Source organism: Cinclus cinclus, chromosome 10, assembly GCF_963662255.1.
Source record: "Cinclus cinclus chromosome 10, bCinCin1.1, whole genome shotgun sequence".
Classification (NCBI taxonomy): domain Eukaryota; kingdom Metazoa; phylum Chordata; class Aves; order Passeriformes; family Cinclidae; genus Cinclus; species Cinclus cinclus.
In genome coordinates, this window is record NC_085055.1 from 5,003,877 (window position 1) to 5,031,632 (window position 27,756).

General features: G+C 39.5%; 1 protein-coding gene across 1 annotated transcript; it reads left to right on the forward strand.

Annotated features, from left to right (window-relative positions):
• The first annotated feature begins 503 nt into the window (after positions 1 to 503).
• On the forward strand, positions 504 to 25,723 carry ECT2 (epithelial cell transforming 2). The gene is made up of 25 exons (XM_062498898.1): positions 504 to 578; positions 2,971 to 3,128; positions 4,126 to 4,205; positions 4,307 to 4,399; positions 5,309 to 5,491; positions 6,030 to 6,119; positions 6,994 to 7,101; positions 8,207 to 8,280; positions 8,407 to 8,537; positions 8,674 to 8,789; positions 8,978 to 9,040; positions 9,393 to 9,615; positions 11,081 to 11,217; positions 11,760 to 11,879; positions 12,895 to 12,963; positions 13,865 to 13,975; positions 14,908 to 15,004; positions 15,710 to 15,791; positions 16,715 to 16,793; positions 16,980 to 17,099; positions 18,423 to 18,561; positions 19,499 to 19,653; positions 21,563 to 21,670; positions 22,265 to 22,411; positions 25,634 to 25,723. The coding sequence occupies exons 2-25, from the start codon at positions 2,999 to 3,001 to the stop codon at positions 25,721 to 25,723; spliced, it is 2,745 nt and encodes a 914-aa protein (XP_062354882.1). The 5' UTR covers positions 504 to 578; positions 2,971 to 2,998.
• Positions 25,724 to 27,756: the final 2,033 nt, after the last annotated feature.

Consider the following 27,756-nt stretch of genomic DNA (forward strand, 5'->3'; position numbering starts at 1 on the left):
GTTTCCTACGAACTGATTATTCTGAAACTCAATATAGGAGACGCACACCGACATGCTTTTTTTTTTTTTTTTTTTTTTTTTTTTTTTTTAACTTATTAGCAGTTGTACTGTTTTTGCGGTGACCGCAGCGACTTTCTCGCAGTGCCCGGTGCGGGTGCTGAGAGCGCTGAGGGCGGTGCCACTCCCCGCTCCATCCGGGTCTCTCGGCGCGGCCGTTGGGAGCGTTCAAACCCCGCGGCAGCCAATCAGCACAGAGCCCGTCCCCCCGCTCGCTCAGAGACCTGCGCTCCGTACCGAAACAAGCGCTGTGAGTCGGCTCAGAAAGCTCCTCACAGCCAATGGGAGCTCGCTCAATGTGAGTGGCAGGTGCAGCGATCAATCCGAGAAGGATAAAGGCGCAGGACGGGCCGAAAAGGAAGAGCAAGGGGGCGGGGCATCTCGCGGCCTTGGCGAATGAGGGGGAGGTTTACAGAGGGGCGGTGGGGCCGGCAGCCAATGGGCGGCGGTGTGAGTGCGGCGGCTCGCTTTTTGAATTGGCGGCGGCCGCTGATGGCGGATGGCGGCGGGCGGCACCGGCGGTGAGGGGGCACCGGGGTCCGGGTGGCTTGGAGTGCGGCTGCTGTGTCGGGCACCTGTGGGGTTCCGGGGCCCGTCAGGCCGCTGGCCGTGCTCCTTGGGCAGAGTGGAGTCCCGGGCCCGCCGGCACCTGCTGCTCGTGAAGCGAAGGGCGGCGGCAGTCCCTCGTCCTGTCCTGTCCTGTCCTACCCCCGGCCACCTCCCTGCTGAGGGCTCGGGAACCTTCCTGGGTGTTTCCATGGGAAATGCGGGAGGTGTTTACTGTCCTTTCCTTGCTTTAGCAAACATCTTTCGGTTTGTGTCCTTCAGGCTTTTCACAAATCATCGGGAGGTCATTCCGAGTGTGGTGCTATTATCTCTGCCTGAAGTCTGTAGTGACGGCGTTCTGACTTTTGCTCTTTATGTGAGGGAAAACTGCTGTGTTCGTGTCTGTGTGTGCTGTTTGTTGTCCTCTGTATCCTGGCACTCTCAGTCCGTAAGTTTAGAGAAAACGTTGTTATTATGTGATTATTAAAATAAGGAATTTTTAAAAATGCATCGAGGATGGAACCTCAAAAATAAATAAACTGGAAAATCCATAAAGGAAATCAATACCCAGACCAAAGTCTGGGCTTCTTCAAATATGCAATGAAGTTCTTTCAAAATTAATATACGTGTTATTTATTACACATGTTATTGTTATTAACAATAATAACCATACTGATGTCTCAGACTTCTAAGAAAATATCATTAGGATTTAAGTTTAGTTGTGCCTTTAACTGGAGCACTTGTTTTCTTCTGGACTTACATTTAATTGTCCTTGTGGTAATCATTACTAACAGTGTGGTTTGAATCTGCCAAGATGATGCTTCCCTTTACCCTCACTGCCAAAAAATGTGGTAACTGTATAACAGTTCCTGGTGGTGACTTTGTAATATTCTGGTCAGGTGATTCCCCAAAGACTCTTAGGAGATTGAGGTTACTTTCTCCTCTTGCTCTGTCTTAAGCTGCTCTGAGTAAAATGAAGTGGGTGACTGGGAGTTAGGTCTAGGAAACTGGATTCTGTGAACATGCACAGCTGTGTGTGATGTGGAAATTGAAACTACGGTGGTGAGTCTGATAACTGAATATGTCTAGAATAATGATAGATTTATAGTGTTGATTATTGCTCATCACTGTTATGAAGACTTGAATGCTTTCCACAGGTCCCAGATGTGATCTCTGGAAGGTAAAGCCTTTTCTGTATTGCTGGTATGCCAAAGCACCCATTGCTCTTTGTCTTCTGACTTACTTTGCTGTAGTAGGATGGTCATTGGACAACTTGAAAAATAATACGTGCTGTTCTCTAGGGCTTTTCTCTCTCTCAAGAGGCCTCTTTTAGACAATGCTCTAGTGCACTATTTGAGTAGCTGCTGTTTGAAAAGAGCATTTACAGTCACAAGAACAATTTAAGTTAAAGTGCTACAAAGGGTTATTATCCAGCAGCAGTTCATTCAGCTGCAGCTGCTGCTCTAGGTAACTTCTGCTATCACTGTGCAAACACTGAAATCTGGGTGTGTGATGAATCACAGGACCTGCACCCTGCTTGCCTGGTGTGTGACAGAAAATGTGCTGTGTGTTGGGCAGGTGTCTTAGAACAATCTTTGTGGTGCAAGATTTGGGTCAGTAGCTCCCAGAAAATGAGAGGGTTAAGGATGCTGCCTTTCCAGTAGGTGACAAGTCTGATGGGCAGGGAGAGCCCAGATCCATTCTGTTGGAGAAGAGAGAAGACCTCTTTGTCTGATGGTGAAAGGGTACTTCTACTCTATTATAGTTTAATGCAGGACAGTAGACCAGACAATACAGCTAGACATATATATGCATATCAACTTTACAGATACTCTCAAGCTTGTCTAATTTTTCTAAGAGTAAATAGTCCTGGCTCTGCTCTCTGGGTGCTCATTTCTAACCGCAGTGTCTCTAACCAGTTCATCTGGAAAATCAGATTTTTGCAAGATGTTATGCTTACCCTAATTCTTCTGCTAATGTTTCAAATCAACAATTCTAATTTTAGTCTCAACTGTAGCTTATTATAGTTTGTCATTGAAATAAACAAGTGCTTTTAGTTTGGTACTTTGTGGTTAAGGTTTTTAAAATGAGCACTTGAGTTTGTACTTGCCTGTGCTCAGAGCTGAAGTTCCCTCTCTGCAGCTTTCTGTGAATTAGAGAACCATTTCTGTAACAGCTTTGTTGTCAGTCCTTTCTATCAGTTGTGTTACTCTTGATGCTCTTTCAGAGCTGCTCTGTCAGTGAGTGAGAGTTCAGTAAGAGCCTAAATGTTTTGTTTTCTGAAGTCACTTCTGATAGCCTTGGTCATAGGACTCTTATGAATGAGCTTTTTTGCACTTGTAACTGGGTTTGGCCTCTACCTTCCAGCTGCTGAAGAAAGAAACAAGGCATAATCATGGCTGACAACAGTACTCTTGTGTCTGAAACTGGGAGGAGCCTCTTGGCTGATTCTTCTGTTCTTGATTCAAAAATTATAGAAACCTCCAAAGAGAATGTATTCCGTGCTACTGTTCTGGATGTTGAAGGTAAGGAGGGAAGCTTATTTTAAGACTACTTGGTTTTTGTAGTGACTGATTACTTTGTTGGTATGTAGTAGTTTTGAAAAATCTAAAGTACTTTGAACTCTGAAGTTCTATGTAGAGTAGGGAAAAGGGTCTTGATCTGGAATCCTTTCATTAAGAAAACTTGGAGTTACAGCCCAAATTGAATTAATTTTCTGGCTCTTGTCCAGAAAGCTGTCAGTTCCATTTGATGCCTCTTCTGTGGGATAAATCACTCCAGGTGATGGTTTGACATCAGTGTTTGGAAACTGTAGGTGCTCTGTTGTATACAGGTGGACAGATTAATAGGTATAAGGTAGAGAGGTGGAGAGATTAATAGAACCCAAAATTAATTCAAGAACAAATCTTGAAATTAAAGAACAACCACCAATATTTTCTTCCAAGGTAGTGGCCAAAATCTGCTGGTGGTCTGTTGATGCAAATGAAGTGGAGACAACACTTGTTCTTCCTCCTAATATTTTGAAGGCTTATTAATACATGGAAAAAAAAGAACAAGGCATCTAATTTCAGTTCTGATATTCTTGGTAACTGCTCAGTTACCAAGAATGTAATGAACCTTGTCAATCAGGGACACAGAAACTAGAAAAGATACCAACTGTCTATTTTCTAGCAAATCTTGGTATCTAATTCTGCTAGAAGCATTAAGCCTATATTTTTTTTGGATTTTCATTTGCTTGTTGTTTCCCCCCGCCCTTGATTTACGTTCTTGCTTTGACTGGTCATGAATTGCAGACTCATGTTTCACCTCATACTAGAAAGTTTGGGCTCTAAGTCAATTGGGTATGCCCTAATTAAAGGACACTCTTCTTGAGGTAACATTATTTTCAGGATTGTTCCTGATAAGGCATCTTGAAAGGCTACTGTCTGCCTGTATTCTTCTATATATTATTGCTTGATTTAGACATGACATGGATTTTTTTCTGCTAAAATACAAATATTATCCTTGCTTCTTTCTAAGCAGAAGAAATGCCTCAAATAGAAACAAGAGTGGTTTTGGTTCAGGAAGCAGGGAAACATGAGGAGCTTCTGAAAGCCTTGGAGGTACGTGGGCCTGAGTTAAAGCAGTCACTGGCAGGACATGTTATACCTTCAGACCTCTGGTAACCAATTTGCTTCTGTACTAAAGTTTTCCTCTTCCACAGACCATTAAGATAATGGAAGTACCTGTTATAAAGATAAAGGAAACTAGTCCTGATAATTCAGAAGAAAAACTAATAAAAAGTATTATTCATATGGTATGTCATGCAATTCAGCACATGTAATTGCATGCAGCATGTTACACTTCACTGGGACTGAAATTGCGCACACTTTAATTTGAATTAATTGGGTATAATGGCCATAATATAGTCTAATGGTTCTGGTGGTGTCACAGCTCATCAAAATTAGCACTGTTTAAAAATATGGAGTAATACTTGCAGCTCTTACTTAGTGGTGTTTTCTAACAGGGGCAGCAAAATACCCATGGGGACATCCAACTGCATGCTTGTATTCAGTCACACATAAGTTTGTGCTATGAACTGACTTTGTAATTGTCAATGGGCTTCTCTTTAAATTGAAAGCTGCATTGAAATTGAAGTGCAAGAAATGCTTTTCCACTAACTGATGTGAAAGACATAAGAGATAAAGTTTGGAATTATATGTTTGAAATTGGAATCGACCAAATTTTTTTAACCCCTTAAAAATATCAAGCAGTGAATAAAATCTATTTTCATTTTGTAGATGTGCTGCAGTATGGAGCTGTTGTTGCAAACTGGATGCTACTTTTCAGCAGCATGCCAAAGTACCCAAAGCTGACAGTCTGAGATTTCATTTATCCTTTGAGCTTAGGGTGTTTTTTCTATTGAGCTACTTCCAGTGCTGCATTATCAGTGTGAACTGATACAAAAACTGCTAAAGCAACCAGAATTCTGATTCTTCAAATGTAGGAATTACTTTAACATTCAGTCTTAAAGCATGCAGCAGTTCATAGCTCTTCTTATGCTAGGGAACAGCATGTTGAATTCAGCTTTCACAAATCCTAACTCTGTCTCTGAAATACAAATCACGTGTTTTTCTAATGGTCCAAAATAAACATCAGTTGAATTTTACACTTGTGCAAGTATGTTGCCTGAGTAATGCCTTCCCTTTCACCCCTGTGCATCAAGGAAATTAAAATGCCCTACATAAAGACAGACACGATAGAAGAGCTTGGAGATTCTGATTCCCCAGAATTTGAGACTATCTTCGTTGTGTCAGATTTCCAAGCTCCCATCTTTAGCAACCTCTGCAAGGCAGATTGCCGAATCATCGGGCCTCCGGTCGTGCTGCACTGTGCACAGAAAGGAGAGGTGTGTACTTCCTGCTGAAATCAGATGAATAGTTCCCTGCTGCAGTGAGTTCTACGAGTTCACAGTAAAATATCTCTTGCTCTTCCAGTTAAAAACATTCCTACCAAGACAATTTTAAGAAAAGCAAGTTTTTAATGCTGTGCTAGCATATTGCACATAGGGAGAGAACACAGGGTGACAGTGATAAGGCTACAGGTGCTGCTGTAGTTGTGGGAATTGTTGATCACCAGTTGGGACTGTGCCATTAGGAAAGGCAGCATACAAATGATTCTCCAGTAATCATTTTATATTTCCAAAATTGTAATGTAGAGCAGGTGGACGGGGGAGGAAATAAAAGGATGGAGTGCTACCTGTAGAATGTGAAAAAGCTCTTGTTACCTTAGCTCCAGACCTGCTGATAAAGTATAACTGAATACACAGACCTGGACTAGTGTCTGTTGCATTTTTAATACTAGAACTAACAGTAATGTATTAAAGGTAATGTGAAAACTTTCGTGGGAGCAGTGTGCTGTTGACTCATGAGCTTTCTTATTTTCAGCCTTTACCTTTCTCCTGCCGTCCTTTGTACTCTGCAAGTATGTTGAACATGGTACTGTGCTTTACAGGATTCAGAAAGAAAGATGAATTAGTAAGTGATTTATTCTTTGGGTTGGTAAAACCATGTTAAGTATATTTTCAAGGTACTCATCTACTCCATCACCCATAGGGTTTAACCACGGCTCAAGCTTGCATGCACAGAATGAATTGTTTGTTCTTTTGTATAGGCAGTGATATTTGAGGATGGGAACAGAACTTTGTTCAAGTCATTTTATCTGTGTCATTTTTGGTCACTTGTTTTTTGTTGAGTGACATTAAGCCCCTCTAATACAATAGGGCTTAAAGATTTGTGAGTTAAGACTTCAAATAAGATGTTTACCAAGTAGTGTCCTCTTTTTGTACAGGTGATAGAATGGCCAAGTAAATCTTTGTAGCTCTGTCTAGAGCATTTGCAGGCATGTTATCTTGTCATGATACTGTGCTATCAGGCACTTTGCTTTTCCATTTCAATACGCAGTTGCCATCCAATTTCCCTATTGGACATCTGGAAATAAACAATATGGCTCCACACTTTCATCTGAAAGAAACCAAACCAAAAGCCTTTGCCTCGTGTTGGGGTTAGTTGGGTTTGATCTTGAATTGATTAAATCAGCAAGGAGAACATGACATCTAACATGTATGAAAAGGTGAAGGCATTATGTACAATGATCGTGAGAGTACTGGTGGCTTGGATAGTCTTCAGGCTACACAACAAGGCTGTATTAAACATTGAAATAAAAATAAATCTTAATAGTTCTTTTGACGTATAAGTTATGTCTTCTGTCAATGTGAACAAATTGTTTTAAGAACAGATCAGAGCATTTCTATTTCTAGACATTTAAAGTAATCTTCTGTAATTTGCTTTGTAAATCACTTTTTTACTGAACTCGCTCTTCAAAAGATAATGAAAACTTTTCCTTTTTCAGGTTAAGCTCGTGACCTTGGTTCATCATATGGGTGGAATTACTCGAAGGGACTTCAGCTCAAAAGTTACTCATCTGGTGGCAAACTCAACTCATGGAGACAAATTCAGAGTATGTCGGCTTGAGTTGGTGTTTCATAGAAACCTTTGGAATTTGGCTCTTGTAGATTGTTTGTTCGTTATACTTCAGCTAAGATGCTGTTGATTTTTCCTGTACTAACAGCAATAACTAGTGATGGTGAATTCATTTGTCTGGTTCAGCTTTGGCATGTTTTGGTCTCTGTAAGAAATCTAAATAACATAAATTTGAAATAGACATGTATAGTAAATAACAAGATTCAAAATGGTTAAATATTGATTCTACCAGTAGTTAAGAAAGTGATGAACAAATGCCTGCTTTTGTCTGTCCAAACAATAAACTTTGAGGTAACTTGTAAAAAACTTTAGTCCTTATTTGGTGCATATATTTTAGAAATTATTTTGAACTTGTTATGGGTGAGGATTCAAATATTCCTTTATGCATAAATAGACATGAATGTGCTTTTTCTTTTCTGATTCTAAAAGGGAATAATTTGGGACATTTATGTTTAGTTTAGAAGTAAATAACAGATTATAGGTCTTTGTACTATTTAATATGACGTAGCGATGTCTGTGCCTTTTGACTCTCCCTTGTTTGAATTATTGGTAGGATGTTGCTCTTTTTTCTCCCATGTTTGTCTTTATAATCTTGCAGTTGGAAGAAAAGTCCTACTTTCTGTTAAAACACTCCTTTGTGCCAACTCAGAGGAGAAAATGTAGGAAAACTGTACAATCTCTCAAGCTGCCATGGCAGTTACCTTTCAAATATTCACTTTCTCTTTGATAAAAATAGGATGGGGTGTTTTTCTTCATATAAAGTATCAAAAGCAGGAAAGATCCCATATTTTACTGGAACAAAGATTTGATCTTGTGTTTTTGTGAGTGATGAAGGATATCAGACTAACAAAATGGTGCACCTTTGAGGAAATGTCAAAATAACTATTGATCTGATCTCCTAGTCACTGAACTTATACATTCTAACTCTGGGGAGCTGCAGTTGGATATGGCTCTTGAAAGAATATATTCCTTTTTTGCAGTATCTGTCTTGAAAAGTAAAAGGAAGGTTACAAATTTTTCTGGATGTGGGAAATATTTAAATGGAAATATTTGGTACAAGTTATGGTTTTCCTGTTTTGTAGATTGCTGTAAGTCTTGGTATTCCTATCGTGAAAGCTGAGTGGATTTATAAGGCATGGGAGAAAAGGAATGAAATGTAAGTTTTTATTTTCCTTCAGCCTTTACCTTGCATCCTGTTCACCTGAAATGTTGTGAGCTTTTGCTTAAATACTGACATAAGTCACCTAGTAAGTGACCTTCTTGTGCATCTTCTTTCTTTCAGTGATTTCTGTGCAGCTGATGATGACTTCAGAAACCAGTTCAAGGTTCCTCCCTTTCAGGATTGCCTGTTAAGTTTCCTGGGATTCTCTGATGATGAGAAAGCTAACATGGAAGAAATGACAGAAATGCAAGGTGGTTGTTTATGAAAACCTGTGGGAAGAATGGGTTGGAGTTTATAATGATAGATGCCACAGAACTGCTAAGTGAGATACTTATTTCTAACAAGAATATTCTTTCCTCTTGCTAATTTGCCTTTTTTTTTATCTAGGAGGACATTATTTACCAGTCGGTGATGAAAGGTGTACGCACTTGGTGGTTGAAGAAAGTACAGTAAAAGATCTTCCATTTGAACCTTTAAAAAAACTTTATGTTGTAAAACAAGAGGTTAGTGCTGAAAATTCTTTAGAGAATGCTGCTATGTAGAACTGTGTGTGCCACATGCAAGCATGTGGCTTATTCTGAAAAAATATCTTCCATCCCACCTGTGTTACAATTATAGATTATTTTGGATGTTTTTAACTTTGGGTGAAGCTCTGTAATGTTTGTAATGTGTGTTTTCTTTTTTCCTTTAGTGGTTTTGGGGAAGTATTCAAATGGATGCCAGAGCTGGAGAGTCTATGTATTTATTTGAGAAGGTATGTTGAACATTCATACAATGCACAGCATACTTCGGTGGTAAAATTAGCATGCAATATAGAGTGTGGGGGTCAGAGATCAGCTAGTTTAAAGCAGCATTTAAGGTCCAGATAATCCATTATAAATGTTATACATAGAATACTCATTTGGAATAGAAATTTTTTCTGTTTCTCAAAGGTTTTACTTTTAGTCAAACAAAATGCTACTGTGGTTTTTATTTAAAAAAGGGGGAAAAAATGCTTCCATTTTGCCTTGGCTTCCCTAAGAAGTTTCCTTCCATGTTATGTGTTGATCTCTGCACTGAGTTGAACAGAGGACAAACCCACTGAATGAAGTTTTCTTTCCCTGCAGTCAGAGAGTCCTGACTTCAAGAAGTCGGTGTCACTGCTTTCCCTGAGCACTCCCAACAGCAACCGCAAACGGCGCCGCTTGAAAGAGACTCTGGCCCAGCTGACCAGGGAGACAGACATGTCCCCGTTCCCTCCTCGGAAACGCCCCTCAGCTGAGCATTCCCTCTCCATTGGCTCCTTGCTGGATATTTCCAACACTCCAGAGTCAGGCACTGCCAATGGAGGTAGAGCTAAAGCCTTCCATTCAGCCACACTTACTGTCTAACAGCTCTCGCATGCAAGTGGACACCGTGGTGGTAGGGAAATGTTACCGGTTCTGCTACAGATTGCCAAAGTATTTCCGGGCTTTTGACTTTTTAAATTGTGGAGGAAAATGGAGTGAAGTGTTCAGACACAGGCCAAGCTACCTCTTGTCGTCACAGTAAGCGTTTTCATGTCTGAAGGAATAGATACAGAGGTGATAAATAGGAAGTACAGTTGAATGTTACTCCAAAGTGCTTCAAATACTGTGTTGGAAGTCTGTAGCAAATTAGCAGCGTAGTCAACAGTAAATCGTCTAAAATACTCCCCATGGGAGACTTGGAGGAAAGAGGACAAAGATTCTTTTCTAGAGGCGGTAAAGGGAAAATTCCTGCAGGGCCCACTCCTAGGTCTGTGAAATGTTCTGTTGAGGCAACACAGTTTGTGCCAGCAGACTGTCATGTCTAAAACTTCCCAAGAGCATAAATCATCAGTTGGTTTTGAGTGAGGAACTGCAAAATTTTGGGTTGGTCAAAAGCTGATACCGCAAGGGTTTTTAAAAGGTCTGTTTCAATCATATAGAGGAGGTATCTGGAGCTGCTACTGCTCTAAAAAGGCAAACTCAAATCACATAAGAGCTCCCAATGAGGTTGTTGCTGTCTCTGGTAAGGAATTTTCTTCTAATCCAACAGCAGCAGTCAGTCTCAGAATGTGCTATTTTGGAAACAACAGAGAAGGTACTTAATTGTGAACTATGGCATTAGTGAGTTTTGATACCAAAAAAGTCAGTATAGGTCTGAGATCCAATACATGAGCAAGTATTTAAAACTCATAAACTGTTCCAGGACGACCTTGACTTTAGCTTTAAGAGAAATTGCTTTCTTGAGCCTTTCCTCTTCCTATATAGGATGATATGTAAATGTTGTGTGCGAGGGTTGATTTTAGTCATTGGTTTTGAACTGCACACTTACTGCAAGGATGGTAGGCAGCTGAGAGATAATTGTTTACATGGCAAAGTGAAAGTAGAAAAGTACTTCTGTACAAGTGTATAAATAAATAATGTTCAGCACCTATTCCTTGTTTTCTGCTATGTAAGGTGCTAATAATAAGGTCAAGTCATTGACCTGCCCATAAATGGCTTATTAGTTGCAGTCTAATTTTGAGGAATAATATACTACTTAGTATACTATACTACTACTACTATAATATACTGTTGTTCTGTAAGTAGGCTGTAATAAAGAGCTATTTCCTTGAAAGAGCCCTGTAACTAACTATAATACAGGCTTTAAAAAAAAAAACAACCCAAACTTCACTTAAAAATTCTGAAGCTTTTTTTTTTTTTTTTTTTTGTTTTGTTTTGTTTTTGTGTGTGTGTTTTGAGGGTGAGATTTTTTTAGGGACTCTATTGTAATAAAGCTCTGTTTTCTTTTGGGAATATCTTTTTATCAGAAACACCAAAATCCTGTGCAAGGCCCTCCAAAAACTCAACTCCTCTTCCTCTCAAGCAGTCTGCAAGATGGCAGGTTGCAAAGGAATTGTATCAGACAGAAAGTAACTATGTTGATATTCTCACAACAATTATTCAGGTAAGATGGTTTTAGAGCCAGTCCAGGTCAATTGTAATAAGATATCTGATGTTTCCATCAATTAGTATTTTCAGTCTGGGATCTGCAATAGTATTGCAATATGCATGGGAATTAAATTGGAAGTGTCAGGGAAACAGGATCTCCATCACTAATATTTTAGATATTAGTGAATAGAGAGGGATGGCAGAAGGATTTCTTTTGAAATTATTCCAAGAAGAGTAGAGTAGCAAACAATTTACAGGAAGAGCTTAATTTCTTGTAAGTTTATTTCTAGTGCAGCTGATTATCTACTTAAAGAATGAGCCAAGATGTGTGTGAGTAGAAAGAGATTAGAGGGGATTATGCTGTAGAGATGTATCAAACTAAGTATTTGTGTCTTCAAACCACTCTCCAAAACCCACTCTTGCTGAATGGAGATATCTCAAGATTGTGGCTGCAGGAAATTATGATCTAGGAGGAAAACACTGTTGCTTTCGTAACCATTTCTAACACAATGTTGGCAGTTGGGAGGGCATTAACATTTTTTCCTCTTAATTCATCAGTTATTTCAAGTTCCATTGGAGAAGGAAGGACAACTTGGGGGACCAATCCTTGCACAGGAAGAGATCAAGACCATATTTGGCAGCATTCCAGATATTCTTGACGTGCACACTAAAATCAAGGCAAGCTGCACCTTCTCCCCTTCAGGGGAAGCTTTCACAGACACTTTGAATCTTTTCTGCATCTGCTGGGCTGGATAAGTCTACACTCTTCCTGGTGCTGATACATACTCCAAATTGTGGCATCTGCCTATTCCAGGCAGCATTTCACTTGTAGGCTTTTAAAATAGAGAGGCTTGCAGACTACCTGCAACTTGGTGATTTGTTTGTACAGTTCGTTGTTTTCCAGCCAGTGTGATCTGGTCTGGTTAATCACATGAGGTGTGGTGTGCCCACTGAGACAGAGATGAAAGTAGAGCTGTGTGTCAAATTGGAGTCACCTGCAGCACTCAGTGCAGTCAGAGTTGCTTTGATGTAGTTGTTGTGTTTTCTTTCATCTTTGGTGTTGTAAAGATATGAGCTGTGGCAGCAACAAACCAATATTAGTGATAAATCCTTTTCACCTAAGGTGAATCCTGAACCTTCAGCTGTGCCCTCCTGTCTCTTATTATCTGATGGTGCTTGAGCTTGATCCTTATCAAGCTCATATAGGCTTAAAGGGCTTGGTCTCACTTTCCTTGACAGCCTGGTGTAGCAAGTAAGTGGACTCTATCCTAGCTCTATTTCAATCCTATCTTATAGACTTAAGTCCTAGATAAGTTGTGCAGTTCCAATTACAATTGGTTCAACTGTTCTGTGCATCCTTTTTCAGTATTCCTTTGAGATGTGTTGTGTATTGTGTTGGATGCAGCAGTGTCATCTTAGTGCAGAGTTGGCTAGTCCTGACATGCTGCCAGGCTCTACTTGCATTGATTTACAGCTATATCTACATATTCAGTGAACCAGAGAGCTCTTATTTTCAGCCCTCAGTGGACTGGAGGGGCTGAATGTGAAAAGGTACAGCTTTTAGGATTGCCTGTTTTGTCAGCATGAAAATTCACCTAATGATGTGTGTTTGGCAAAATACTGATCCCATTTAATGGCCTTATGCACGTTATGCTCAGCTTGTTTTCTCCTCCCATCCCTGCATGTATTCTAGGAAGACCTGGAAGATCTTATGATAAACTGGACTGAAAGCAAAAGTATTGGTGATATCATTCTCAAATATGTAAGTTCCTGTTTCTTTCTTTATGCTTACAACTATTATCTTGCCTTACAAGCAATCCACTTCTAGGAGCTAGCAAACACAAGCAAAGCACTGCTGAGAAAGAGCTCCAACTTGTATCACAGTCTTTTTATTTAGAATTTTCAGTTGAGTTAGATGATACAATCCATGTCAAGTTTTAGTGTATATGTCCGTTCACAGGTATGAAGGATTAAAATTACAAATAGCTACAGTTTGAGAACTGTCATTTGCAACACTACAGACATGCTTTTTACTCAGACATTAAAAGCCATTTCCTGGGCTCTTTGCCATCTGCTGCCTCTGGTCAATAGTAAAGAACTAGGAAAAGAACTTTTCACGACAACTTATGTTTCAAGACCTGAAATGTGTAGAACAGGAAAGCAAAGTCTGGGACAGTATTTTAACATAAGTAGGCTGCTAGGTATCTTGTGATTTTTGCTGGTCTAATGATTTTGAGACAAATAGTGCTTGTCATTCAAAAGTTTCCAGTCTAAGGTATTGCTTCTGGTGGTTTAAAAGGTGATTGCAGTAACTAGTAAAAATACCTGTCTGAAATTTCCAAAATTCTTGTCAAAAGCCTCTTGCTAGGTGAGACCCTGCCTCCCAATTGAGTTGCTCAGCAGCTCCTAAGATTGTCACATATTTGCTTGATGCTGGTGAGAGCAGCCTGCGTTTAATCAGCAGCATCAATCTGGGGCATCTGGCATGCAAAAATGTTTTAACTTGTTCTGAGAACACGTATGGGTTTACAACACTTTTTTTTTTTTTTTATTGTTCTTTATTGCAATGTGCCTTTGAGCAGCTTTGTATGCTCAGGGCATATGAACATATGTAGAGTGATACATAATATGTAAAGCAGAGCCCTAACAGTTGTTTTTTTCAGTCAAAAGACTTGTTGAAAACATACCCTCCGTTTGTGAATTTCTTTGAAATGAGCAAGGAGACGATTACAAGATGTGAAAAGCAGAAACCAAGGTTTCATGCCTTCCTAAAGGTAAGTGTCTGCAGCAGTAAGTCTCAGTAGAATATGGGGACTGTTACCATGTTCTACTGAATGCAGTACATGGAAGACTGAAATTTTGAAAGTTTGAAGGAATGTGAACATGTCTTGGTGAGACAGAAATTTGAAGGATTTGAACTTCAATCCTTCAAGCTCCTCATAAGACTTTTAGGAAAAGTCTGAGTTCCTCCTCTGTTAAACAGCTTTCAAGGTGGTTTGATTATATGCATTTGTTGCTGGCAAAAGTTCCTCCCAAATGCATGTCTTCTCCTTTCTGTAGAGATAACTGGAGCTGCTGCTTTGTCTGGTCCCCTCCCTGTGTTTTTGAGACTTGTATTTCTGAAACAGCTTTTGACTTTCCTTGGGCAGCTGTGAAGCTCCAGGGAGGCAGAATTTCTGAGCCTTCTTGTGACTAATGAATAGGAGCCTAACAGTGGAGATCTAACAGGAAGATGATCTTCAAAGAAAGTTATCTGAAGATGAGGCTTAAGACTCTCTTCAGATGTGTGTACTGTTAATAGTGCAGTGTAGCTTTAACTCCTGTATCTAAATAGTCAAATTATCACACTGACAGTTTCAGCTTGTGTTTTCTGAGGGATGGGGAGTTGCATCCAACTATTGACATCTAAAAGATGGGGAACAAACAAGAGAACAGGCCATCTCCAGTCCCATTCCACATTAGCAGCTGGAACAGGAGCTCAAGGGTTGATATGGACCCTTTAAAACTTGACATTCTGAGAAAATAAATCATTATAGTTTTGAATATAATGCAGTTTTTAACATGCTCTGTTAATGACTGTGGTAAACAATTCTCACACTTGTATAGCAATGCTAATTTCAAGGAGGGCAGTCTTTCTCTGATCTTGTGCTTTTCTTGTGTATGTGTGCAAAAAAAAAGCAAGTAAACATTATTTCCTTTTCCCCAGATAAATCAAGCTAAACCTGAATGTGGTCGCCAAAGCCTTGCTGAGCTCCTTATCCGTCCTGTTCAAAGGCTGCCCAGTGTTGCCCTACTACTAAATGGTAACCCAGTGATGTCCCTCTTACTAGTTTTTCTGTGAAGGTGTTAAAACCACAAGATGATGTCTACTTTTTGTCATCATTAGCAACAGCTTTTCTCATCTAAAACAAGCCTGATTATGTGAGTTAACCTTAATTGCTGGCAGTCAGTGAGACCCACTACTGAAGAAAGCATGGATTCTGACTAAATTCCACTTGTTCATACATTTGTATGCAGGATACAGATAGAGGAACAGTTTGCACTGACAATTCTGGCTCTTCAAACAAGAATATAATTGAGATTCAAATGAAACTAACATAAACTAGAGAGCAATTCATATTGACAAGGCTCACAGTTTCACATGTTCCACCTGGTATCAATCACTTGCTGTAATAATGATTTTGTTAAAAAAAAAATAATCTGCATTACCCTTTGTTTCAGATATGAAAAGACTTCTGTGCTTGTCCTCTGCACTTCAGTTTAATTTTTTAATAGTAAGGGTTTGGTTTCTGTATTGCATGTGGGTATTTTTTATCTTAATTAGATGTCTGGACAGCTTCTGTTCAACCTAGTTCCCCACTTAATCAATGCTACTTGGACTCCAGGGTAGATCTGATTTCTTCAGTCAGCTTAGCTTAACTCAGTTTAAATTTGACTTTTTCATATTTATTTTCAGTCCCTTGTAATATGTGTGGATTTTTTATTTCTTTAATTTTTTTAAATTGTAGATATTAAGAAACATACAGCAGAAGAGAACCCAGACAAAATAACTCTAGAGAGAGCTATTGAGTCATTAAAGGAGGTGATGACGTAAGTCATGTTGATTCTATGGAACATACTGTTAAACATACTGCATTTAGATCCCTCTGTTCCTCCTAAATTGTCAGTGTTATGTTGCCACAAGGAACAGTAAGTAAACATAACTGTAGGTGTTCTTCAGCCTCCTTTTGGCTGCTGTTGTCACTTTGGTGTTCTGAGCCAGAGCTCTGAAGGAGTCTGTGAAGTTCCCCAGTACTTGTACCTGAACCTCTGCAGCCTCCCTGCCTCAGCAGGGACTGTCCCCAGTCCTCTGTTCCACCTCTTATTTCTGTCTCTTCTCTCTGGAATGGAAGAGACGGGTTTTGTCTTTAAATCTTACTTCTATGCATATATCTGCTGAAAGGACAGACTTTTGGTGGGAGATTGGTTTTTCTTCTGGTCCGGTATTAGCTGCTCTTGGCACTGTTCCATGAGTTAATTAGCTGAAAGCTGAAGTTGTTTAGACTGTTAAGTCTCACCTCTTTTGAAGTGTAGCGTATGTCTCCAGTAACAAGAACTCCTGCATTAATTGGATAAATGTTTGTCCAGTTTTAACAACAACTTTTAAATTGTAATTATTCTTGCATCTGCTGCTTAGTGAGCTGCAGTCTTGATTTGGGGAAGACTAAATGCAGGCTGTAAAGAACTGAGTTGTGTCAGTCTCTGGTTCGAAATCTTGCCAGGCAGGGGAGGGGAATTCTGTTTTAACTGACTGGTGTGTCAAGTGCTGGTAACATGACAAAAATAGTGTTCTGGAGCTGAAGTTTCCTATGTGATTTCATGTGGTTGGCTGTTTTTTCAGGCAAATGTGGCAGGTGCTGCTGTATAAATTCTGTCCCTGAATGTTTAGCTTTATTATTTCTGTATGTCTTAAATGCAGTGCATCCATTTACAGTTGCTTGGTATTGAAGATGAATATAATATGCTTTCCTTAGACACATTAATGAAGACAAAAGAAAAACAGAGGCCCAAAGGCAGTTCTTTGATGTCGTCTATGAAGTGGATGGATGTCCAGTAAGTAATTCCTCCAAAGCTGCAGATCTGTTGAATGACTGTAGTACTTTGTTCCCTGTGCAAAAGTGTGTGAGGCTACAATGCAATGGTGCTGGTTTAAAGAGATTGCCAGTGTTAAGCTGTAAGTGAGCAGTAATCCAGCCCTTGAACTAAATGCTTAATGAGCTTTCTGCTTGTGTCATTTAGGCCAATCTCCTGTCCTCCCACCGCAGCTTGGTTCAGCGTCTGGAAACTGTAGCACTTGGGGATGACCTCTGTGACAGGGGAGAGCAGGTCACACTCTTTCTGTTCAATGATTGCCTAGAGGTAAGATGACTACACCAGTACATCTCATGAACTGAATTGTAAGAGACTTGATACTACACATGAATATAAATAAGCAACATTTGAGAACTTTTGAGGCAGCATTCTAAGTCACAGATTGCTGTGATGTGATGTGATGTGATAGGTCAACACATGCTGATGTTTCCTTTCCATTAACTGCTGTACAAGCCAATGTAGTTATTAGTAAGTCATGTCTGCATAGGTGGGAGGTGTTAATGTGGCCTCTAATGTCTTGCAGCCTGAGTAAAAACATAAAAGCAGCTTAATATATTAAAAAATGTTTATCTGAATAGCACTTAGAGTAGCATGAATGGATGAAAAAGTGCTGGAGTCCTTGGCTCATCAGGTTGTTTGTCCTTTTAAGTTTAGTTGTATATAATGGGAGTCAACAGTGGGCCTTGGTAGATCTGTCTGTTCTTTGGCTACCAAAAAACCAAAAGCATAATAAATGCCTTAAACTAAAAATATGTTAGGAAGAACTAGAGGGAAGAATAATCTAACTGCATTTTGGTGACCAAAAATGGTTTTTTTGGTGAAAAACTGAATTTATAAAGGACACTTTGATAAAAAGTACTTGTTGCTGTCTGCAGCAGTGAAGAACATTTGTCTTCAGAGGAGACCAGCTCTAGAATAATTCAAAACTAGTGCTGTCCTAAGCAGCACTTACGAGACAAAAGTGTGTTCCTGTGACTAGTTATGAACTTCTCCCCAGGAGTGGACTCAGTTTCATCGCTCCTTGTAAAGGAAGGAAAGGAAGATAAAAACCACTTTTAATAAAGCTTCTTGACTTGTCTCTTGGACAAGAGACAAACAACAAGATCCATTACTTTAGCACACAAGTACCTTACATGTTTTTATGCAAAGCCTGCTCCATGGCTGCATGCATAATGAACAGCAAGTGATATTTCTAGGACATAACACGCCACACCCTAAGTTGGTACAAGCATATAGATGTTGTCTTTTCTGTTTAAATCTAGACTACTTTGTGGTAGATTTCAAAGGACCCTTGTTTGTTGTGCAGGGTAGAATTGAGGTCTGTAATGCAAAATTACTTCCTCTCTAGGTATTTTTAAAAAATTTATTGTATTTTTCAGCTGAGTGTTTTGATGCCAAGTAACAAATATTGCTGGGCCACTTGGGCTGTAGGCAGTGAATAGTGAGAAGTGAACTCCTTGAAGATTTATGTGGTAGAGTGGCAAGATTTTGTGTGCCTTCCTGGATAGTAGATAGTAAAAAGTTGAGAAAGGAAAGGAAACAAAGGCAAGAAATCTTCTGGCTGACCCTTTCTGTTCTATTTAACTGCAGATTGCAAGGAAACGGCATAAAGTTATTGGAGCTTTCAAGAGTCCCCATGGCCACACAAGGCCTCCTGCATCTCTCAAGCATGTTGTTCTCATGCCTCTCTCCCAGATCAAGAAAGTCTTGGACATCAGGGAGACAGAAGGTCTGTGTGTTTCAAAGTGCTGTGGTAGATAATTAAACTGTGTTTCAGAGTGTGAAGGGCTCTGCTGTTGTGGGTTGAAATGCTAAGGTGTATTTATTGTATGGTATATTAGGTATGTGATCTTAGTAAAAGCTTCTGTTTGAATCTCAGTATGATCTTGAAAATTCCTTGTACTGATGCCTTTTGGCTTTTCAAGAATGCTGCAGGATGCTGAATTTGGCAGAACTACTAGATGGCATTAGCATAAGACAACCGATTGGCAATGTGAAATAAACAGAGTTAAACACTTGACAGCTCTGGATGTACTAAATAAAAAACAAACCTCAGACTTCAGTCCGGAGCATTAGACTGGCCAGGGAAGTGCTGTTGGTGTGAAACAAGTTTTCTTCTAGCTGGTGATGATAATGCTCAGGGAGGAGCTGTGCTTGGCATCTTAAAAGATGACTTAATTTCTCTGTCTGCTTTGCCATACTGCTCCAGCCTTGATAGTGACTTATAAAGAATCTAGTCACACCAGTTTCTAGATTTTTATCCTGGCAAGATGTGGTGTTTCACTCTAAGTGATGATATGCACATCATGCGTTTTGCTTTATCTTCTCTGAAGCATCTGAACATAGAAGCCCAGTTAAGAAGAGAAATGGCAAAGAGGGTAGGTGAGGCTGACTGCTCTGCAGATTATTTGGTGAATAATCAGCTATTGCCTGAACATCTGATTGCAGCCTCTTGGTGATGGCTGCGTACAGAACTCTACTCTTGCAAGTGATACAACAGCTATTGTGTCAATAAAGACAAAATCATTGCCCCAAATCATGTTTGGTGCTGTAGCTCTGTCTGTCAAACCCTTCTGAAGTTTTCCCCCTGAATTATATGAAAAAATCATTATTCTTTTTATTAATTCCTTTTTTTTTTTTTTTTTTTTTTTTTAAATAAACTGTAGATTGCCAGAAAGCTTTTGCCTTAGTTGTGAGGCCACCTACAGAACTCAACAACAAGCTGCTCAGTTTCCAGATGACAACTGAAGACCCTCGCAAGGAGGACTGGCTGAAGATGTTGTGTCGGCACGTGGCCAACACTATTTGTAAAGCAGATGCAGTAAGTACTCTGGAACCATGCTGCTGATTGAAACATTTCCCTCTTTTTGGCTTTAAGCACCTGAAACTAAAGAAGTTAATAGTGGACGTTCCTTAGGTAAAGTAGAGCAGAAAACATTTGTGCTAACATGTTTGCAAGTGAGTGGTTAAAAGGTAGAAAAGGAAACAGGCTGGAAGTTAGTTTGTGCAGAAGCTAAGTAGTGCTTAAAAATCAAAAGTTATTTGTAATTAATTTGTGATGATGAAAGGGTATGTTTCAACTCTGCACTGTAGTTCTAACAAGAATTGTTTTCAGCTTGCTTCTTTCACAGCTATCTTTGAATTTACAATCCCAGTGTTGTTGATCATTTGTGTTGGATTAACTCTGTTAGGTTGAGTTCTTTGGTCTACACCTTATCTGCACCATAATTCAAGAGATATGAAGCATCTTCTTCCCACAGGCAGAAATCTACAGCCTTAAAACAAGGAAATAAGAAAAACAGTGAAATAAAGGAGGCACTGGCCTTGTCACATTTCTAGAAATTCAGCATGTGGGCTTTCCACAGTCAGAAAACCACTAATTTGAGGAGTAGATCCTCCCCAGTTATGGCAAGAGGCTTTCAGCTAATGGTTTAATTATGTAAAAGACTGCATATCAGTCATCTCAATTTGCTGAAAATACATGCAGTATAGATAGCTGAAGCTACTTGGTGTAAACTAGAAATGCTTTATGTTCTGCAGTATATTCTTACAGTACAATAATTGGTTGTGATTTTTTAAAGGCATGCTTATTACAGAAGTGATTAATGAAAACAGCATCTTAGTTTTATTTTGTGTATCTTGTGATCTAAGGACTTAGGAATAAGAGACTTGGGCTTTGTGGTTTCCCTTTGGGGTACTGAGTAGGAAAAGTGCTGATGTGGAAAGGTTAATTTACTGTAGTCTGTGTGTTTCCTATCTTTAGTATTTTGTGTCACATACAACTTTAAGCCTTTGTGTAATAAATGTATCATTCCCTCTTGCCCCAAGACATTCAGAATCATACTCTGACAAACTGTAACCTTCTTTGCTGAATCCCATTAGTTGTAATTTCTGTACCTGTTGTTTGTACCGACTACATAATACTTTCTTTCTTGCTGATTTAAATGTCAAATTGAGCTTCAGTTTAAGCACTTGCCTGGTTTTAGACTTCTAGAGCATCCATGTAAATGAGGTAACATTGACTTTGCCACCTGGTGGCAGCAAAGGCTTTGGCTACTCTTCCTTAGGCCCTGGGAATGGCCATAAAGATCCTGACTCGGGTCCTTCAGAGTCTTTTTTTTTTTTTTTTTTTTTTTTTTTTTTTTAGTGTAAAATGTCTTTGTCTCAAAAATGCAGACAACAAACAACAAAAATAAATCCAGCTCCCACGTGTGCTCCCTCTGCCTCACAGGTTTTGTAAGTAGGTAGTCAAAGACCCTTTGCACATGCTGGAGTTCAAGAATGAGGCATGAAAAGACCCCAGAACTCGTGGCTATTCTGCAACATGTATTGCACTTATGCTGAAAGTCTTTAGTCTTAATGTTTGACAGCTGGAGCTCTCAAGATTTCACTTCAGGAATGTGCTAGATATGTCAGTGGGGTAAAGCAATGTTTATCTTGGAAACTCCCTAGGGATGCCTCAGAACAACTGCCTTTACTTTGGTCACCCCTGGACTTGAAACTGAATCAGACAAACTGAATGTCAAATAACTGATGAAATGGTTTCACAAACTGACTGCGCCAGCTGTAGATCTAATTAAATGGTTTGAAAACAAATAGCTGCTGGACTGTATAAAGAGTTAAATATGGAAGAATATAACTAAACCCTCTAAATCTGATCTAATGGACTAGAAAACTGTATTTTGGCAAGTGCTGATATTTGACTGTTATTAAGACTATTTTTGTTACAGGAAAATCTCATTTATGTTGCTGATCCTGATTCAGTTGAAGTAAATACTAAAGATATGGACAGCACTTTAAGCAGAGCATCCAGGGCAATAAAGAAAACATCAAAAAAGGTAAGATAGTCCTTTTTTTTATTCAGAGCATTGTGCTGGGATTCCTCTTTCAGGTGGTTTGCAGTATTTACAGTAGTGACAGGAGAAATTTAATCTGAACTAAAACTCTTAAATGTAATCTCCTTAAAGAAAGAAGGTGAGGGATGTTTAGGATTTTGGAATATCTGTAGATATAGTCTTAAGTATTACAGCCATAACTATTATGTAGTCATTTCTGAGTCTGTTATGGATTTTATGCTGTTTAATACTTTGAGTCTTTTTAAATATAATGCAAGATTGAGAGCAACTTAAAGAAGCAGGGCCTGACTGTGCAGGACTGAGGGATGTGAGAAGGCCTTGGTGACCAGACTGCTTTGACTTCTGCCTGAATCGCTGTCCTCCTCTCTCCCTCCCGGGTTGTGTTGTCCTCTTGTTTGGGCAGAATTATAAGAGCAAGGATGATGGGGAGCCTTTAAAAGTCAGATCACTTTAGGTGTGGGTGTATGTGATCCAACCACCAACACTTGATACACATCCTAGAGATGTTCAGATGAAAAATAGTAGCTGTTACAGCCTGGCTTTTGTCGGTGTTTAACCACTTGTCAAACTCCTCAGGTCACAAGAGCCTTTTCTTTCTCCAAAACACCTAAGCGAGCTCTCCGCAGGGCTCTGATGTCTCACAGTGCCACAGAAGGGCGGAGTCCCAGCTCTGCTAACGAGAGTTACATCGGCAGCCGCCTGACCAGCACCTCGTCCCTAGCGGTGAGTGATCTACAGCGCGGGCCAGGGAAGGCACCTTCTCCCCACCACACTCCTTTTGTGTCTGCTGCTGCTCTCATTTCAACAATTCCAGCATCCACAGTGGGGAAAAAATATTTTTAACTGCATTCATAGGGATATTGTTTTCAAGAGCTGTTTGATGAGAAGCCTTTCTTGCTGGAAATGCAGAAAAAACTTGATGCACTAGAAACTGGGAGTTGCCTTATACATTTAAGTTGAAAAACCCCAACAGTCTCTTGCTTGGGATGGAATATGTTTCCTCTTTTGAGAGAGTGAGGAAGTTTCAACAGAAGCCTTGTATTGGTTCATGCTTTTGATTTTTTTTGAACACTAAATGGAAATGTGGTGTACAACCACAAATAGTATGATGAGTGTTTCAAAATAGAGAGATTGCAGACATCCTGTGAAACAAACTGGCAAAGAAGGGTAGAAAATATAGATGCTGCAGCCTGCAAGTTTTTAAAACAACAAGGGAATTATCTCCTCATAAATGCTTAAGAAAACTTGATAAAATATTGTTCTACATATTGCAACTCTTCTGCTATGCCTGGCTGCCTGTTGCATCTTTCTTCTGCTACATTAGGCCAAACTCAATTTCATAATACAGTCTAGTAAAGCAGACTAGGTTTGGAGTAATCTTTCCATCATCTTTGCTTTTTATTATAGCATTTGAGTAAATACCTGCTTTCTAGTCTGTAGTATGTGGGACTAGAAGGCCAAGAAAAGGGAATCCTGTTCATCTTTCTATTACTGACTGATGTGTCAATACTTTAATATTGAGGTGATTCAGTATGTTTGAGTGGCCATTAAATTGTACAACACGAAGGTTGTACATATACCTATACTTTCTTCAAAGGTATAGCCCTGCTCTCCCACATGAGAAAATATGAAACGGTGAGGGAGGAACTATCACAGCAAACTCCCTTGTTTTAGAGGAAATAAAAAAAAAAAAATCATCTGCCAATGGGGCTATAGCCTAGTTTTCTGTAGGGATTTTCTTCCTTCTCTTATTATTATGGCAACAACCGTTTTTGCATTCTAATTGTCTTTGTTTTCATGCAGCACTGCATCTCATTTCACAGGAATTTGCAAGTCATGTACGCTTCTTTTTGTGCATATCTACTCCAGACAAAAATACTTGTTTTCTACAAAGTCTTAGAAACTTGCAAAACCAGGTTCCTGTTTCAGATTCCTCCCGGAGCTCTTACACCTCTGTGGTAATAAGCTGCAGCTTGGCAGCAGATCATGTGTTGTGTTTTTTTTTAAACCAATGCCACACACCACTAAACTTGCATAAAGCCTTTTGGCTCAATGATAACATTGAGGGGAAAAGAGGTTTGGATTCCAGCCCCTCAAGTTGGAATGTTAGTGCAGTTGTTGATAGGAAACTAAAACTGCAGGGAACCTGTCTGAGTCCATTAAGATTCAAAGCTGTTATTCAGACATATTGTTTTATTTAAATTAAATCCTGGCCTGTGCTTATGTAGGAATTTTTGGTGCAGAAAAAAAACAGAGTAAAAATAACAATAAAGCTTGGATGCTTGGGGATTTTTTCTTGTTTGAGCTAACTCTTAAATCCTTCCTAATTGTAGATTACTCGTTCCTCTTCCGTGTGCAGCCTAAGTGGATCTGCCAAATGTGCTGTTAATGTCCATCACTCCAGTTCTGTTGATTGGAGCTCTCAGAATTCCAAGCCTGGACCTGTGCAGTGTCCTGGCTCTCCAAGTACTCATCTTTCAAATGCTGTAGAAGCAAAAGCCTCTTCCAGCTTGGAAAGCTTAAATGGCCATGCCTTGGACAGACCATGTGCTTTCCCTGTTATTGCTGCCACTTGTGCTGATGCTGGCGATAACCAATGTGGTGCTGGGAAATTCTGTGCATCAGATCCTGACTGAAGTGAGCAAGAAATCCTGAGTTCTCTAGGCTAAGAGAGCATGGTACAGCTCTAATGTACAAAGGGCTTCAAATGGTGTTGGGTTCTTCTTTAACATCCTCTGATGCACGGGTTGGAGTCAGCACTCACATGTGGTTCTACTTCTGGGTGCAAACTGATTTTTTTTCACAAACTTTTAAGTGTAATTTTCTGGGAGGTTTTTTCTTAATTGATACACAGTTAAAGTCCTTACTGTTTTCAGTTCAATTGTCCAAATGGCCATGTAGCTCACTGGCCTGAGTTCTGAGTACTTTAATAACTTGGTTGCAAGGAAGAAGGAAGTCTTGAGCAGCTCATTTTACCTGTGGTTTTAGTTTTTTGTTCTCTATCTGGTATAAAACACTTGAGTCTAAGAGCTGCTCTATAAAGAGGAATTTTGGGTTACATTTTCAGATATTGCCAATGACTGCAAATGGAGGACATGCCATGAACAGGCGTAGATAGGGCTTGTTCATAGTGAAGAGTCTACATCCTTACCTGCCCAAAATATCCCTATTTAAGAGATTCTTGAAGTATGCAGGTGTACAAGCTGCCTAACCACCGTGACCTGTTGATGTGCTGAGAAGCTTGGCTGGCTGTTAAGAGCAACAGAGGATTACTTGTGAAAGTATCTTGAGGTCTAATGTGAAAAGAATATAAAATCTCAGCTAATCCAAAGAGGTTTACTTTTAGTGCTACATATTGATGTGTTGGTTTCACTGTAATTAAGTCTCAGAAGCAGCTTATTCTCCAAATATCAGAAAAGTCAGCTTCTTGCCTAGTGTGTGCCCATCCAGGCACAGCTAAAGCAAGCTCTGACAAATCACTGGGATGTCTGTTGCCTCCTGCAGCCAAGGAGACATGTGTTCAGCATCTCATTTGGGGCTCAGAGCTGATGATAATACAGAAAGTTGTAGGATTGGAGGGGGAGCTGTGTTTCTCTAAGAGATTATCACAGTGGATCTTGCCTTCATTTTGAAGGGAGATTATTACTGCAAAAAAAGTGATGCAAGATGTATACTAATACTTGCTAAAAGCTACTCTTCAAAGATATGTTCTTGCATTCCAAATCTCTGAAGGCTGGTAACAAGGGGAAAAAAAAAATCTTCTGCCATTTTAAAAGTGTTGTTCCTGTTCAAACTCTAGAAATACTGAATCATTAATTTCAAAAGCTGCCGATCTTCCATGCTCACACATTCCTTGTAGGATATGTCAAGGTTGAGGAAATGACTGCTGCACTATCAAGATTGGCTCATAAATGATCAGTAACTTTTTCTTTTTTTTTCTACCAGGGTGTTCCTTCTCCTTCCTTGGTCAGCCTTCCCTCGATCTTTGAAAGGAGGAGTCACACATTGAGCCGATCAACAACCCACTTGATATGAGGCAGGTGGGAAAGACTGCTCTGTGGGAGTGACTGACAAAGCCGGTGGCTGGGCAGGGACCCGTTAGTGACATTAATGGTACCTTAGTCATTAGCACTTAGCAATGATTAGCAAAATGCTAGATAACACTAGTTAATCACAAGGGGGTTTTCGTTGTGTTGAAGCACACCAGCCAATCAGTGGAATAAGTAACTTGGCCTTCATTGAAACAAGTGTTCCCCTGCACAGATTTATTTCCTTACCAGCATAACTGAAACATTTTCTTCTATGGAAATTGTCCCCTCCAGGCACTAAATTGGTTTGTCAGATCTTGAAATGAAGATGATGATCACATAATTTACTGCTAGTTTGGATGACTCTTATGCTTGCCTAACTTCATCTACTGACAGAGCACTCTGATGTTTGAATTGTGCATTTCTTAAATGGACATATATTATGAAGTACCTGACCTTTCAAGTATGACAGTCAACCTGTTGTACAGCTGCTTATTCCAGATATTTCATAAATGTAGTTGTTTATAATTATATAGAATTGAGTTTTGTGATTATGAGCTGCAGCCTCACTGTAACACAATGGTATGAGGAGCTTTGATCACCAAAAATGATGAATTGAATTCTTTGTCTTGCTTTGTGGAAGTCTGAGGAAAAGAATTACACTCCTGTTTAGCAGGGTTGTTAAAAAAACCAAACCTCCATACATTCCCCATACTTGGTTAACAAATCATTATTTAAAGCATGAGATTATTGGTGTGATAATACACCAACATATACAGGGCACTGTAACTTCAGGGTCCAACTGTGGCATGTAAAATTTCAGTGTACTACTCCTAAGGCTTTTAGGCTTTCTTGTGTATTTATGTCTTCCTCTGAAATTCCGTGTTCACTTCTGTCATCTCTGAACAGTTTGTACCCTACAATATACTCTCACAAACTATCCAAACTATCTAAATATGTGAATTTCTGCATTTCATTAGCAGTTCAACTGTTGGTATTAGCAGGAGTTCACAACTTCTGGTTTCTTTTTAGCCACCTGTGTTTTGTCTTGTATCTATACATAACTAGTGATGCTTTTGAATGTGTCAGACTGCACTGTTTTTAATATCTCTTTTGCCAATCTGAGCAATGTAAATAAACTGTTTAAAATAACACTGCTTCTGCCTTTGCTAAACAAGCTTTTATGAAAGTTTACTTTTTTATGTGGGGGGGGGGGAATAGCATTGTTGACCTCCAGCCTACAAATGTACTTTGACTATATGTAGTTATTTCTAATAAAAATATACCATTTGATAGGCCTGAATTTTTTTTGTTTTTTCTTAATATATTCATGAATCTCCCCTGGATCTACATGTCTAGTCCATTTTTTTGTTCTTGTCCATTCAGAATAAGCATTTGAGCTGAATATGCACTGACACTTCTATCATGAAGTGGCTCTAGAATATAAACTGTTCAATAAATCCTATGCTAAAAATCCAACAATTGGTTTTGTGGTTTTTTTTTTGTTATTATTGGATGGATAGCTTCAACCTGATAACTTCTGTGCCAACTTACAGCATTATCAGCCTCAGTTACAGTGCTGAGTCCTGCTCTTAAGTTGTTGCACATTGTAATGGAGGAACCAGTTCTGCCCGGTCTTGCTAACTCTTGGAGGAGGAGGGAAGGATATGCCAGCTTCTGGTGTTATTTTAGCCACTCCTGCATTGTAGATGCATTGTCTTAACCTGTTATGTCAAATTTCAGCAAGAGCAGCTTCTACTTTCATGGAAAAACATAGGTGTAGTGTTAGCAAATATTAGGATTTAAAAGGGTCTGCTCAGTATTTCTCTTGACAGAGTGGGAAGGGAATGGGAGAGTGTTTTACAGCTGTCACACAGCAGCAAAAGCTGGAGTAAGATGACAGAAAAGGCTGGGAGGTGGAAATGAGCTTTCTGAGTTAAAAAGGTGATCCGGAGTAACAGAAACGAGCCAAGATAAGGAATTTTTACAAATGAGAAGTTTGCCCCACCTTTTCCATTTCCAGCATTCCATGTACTTGTA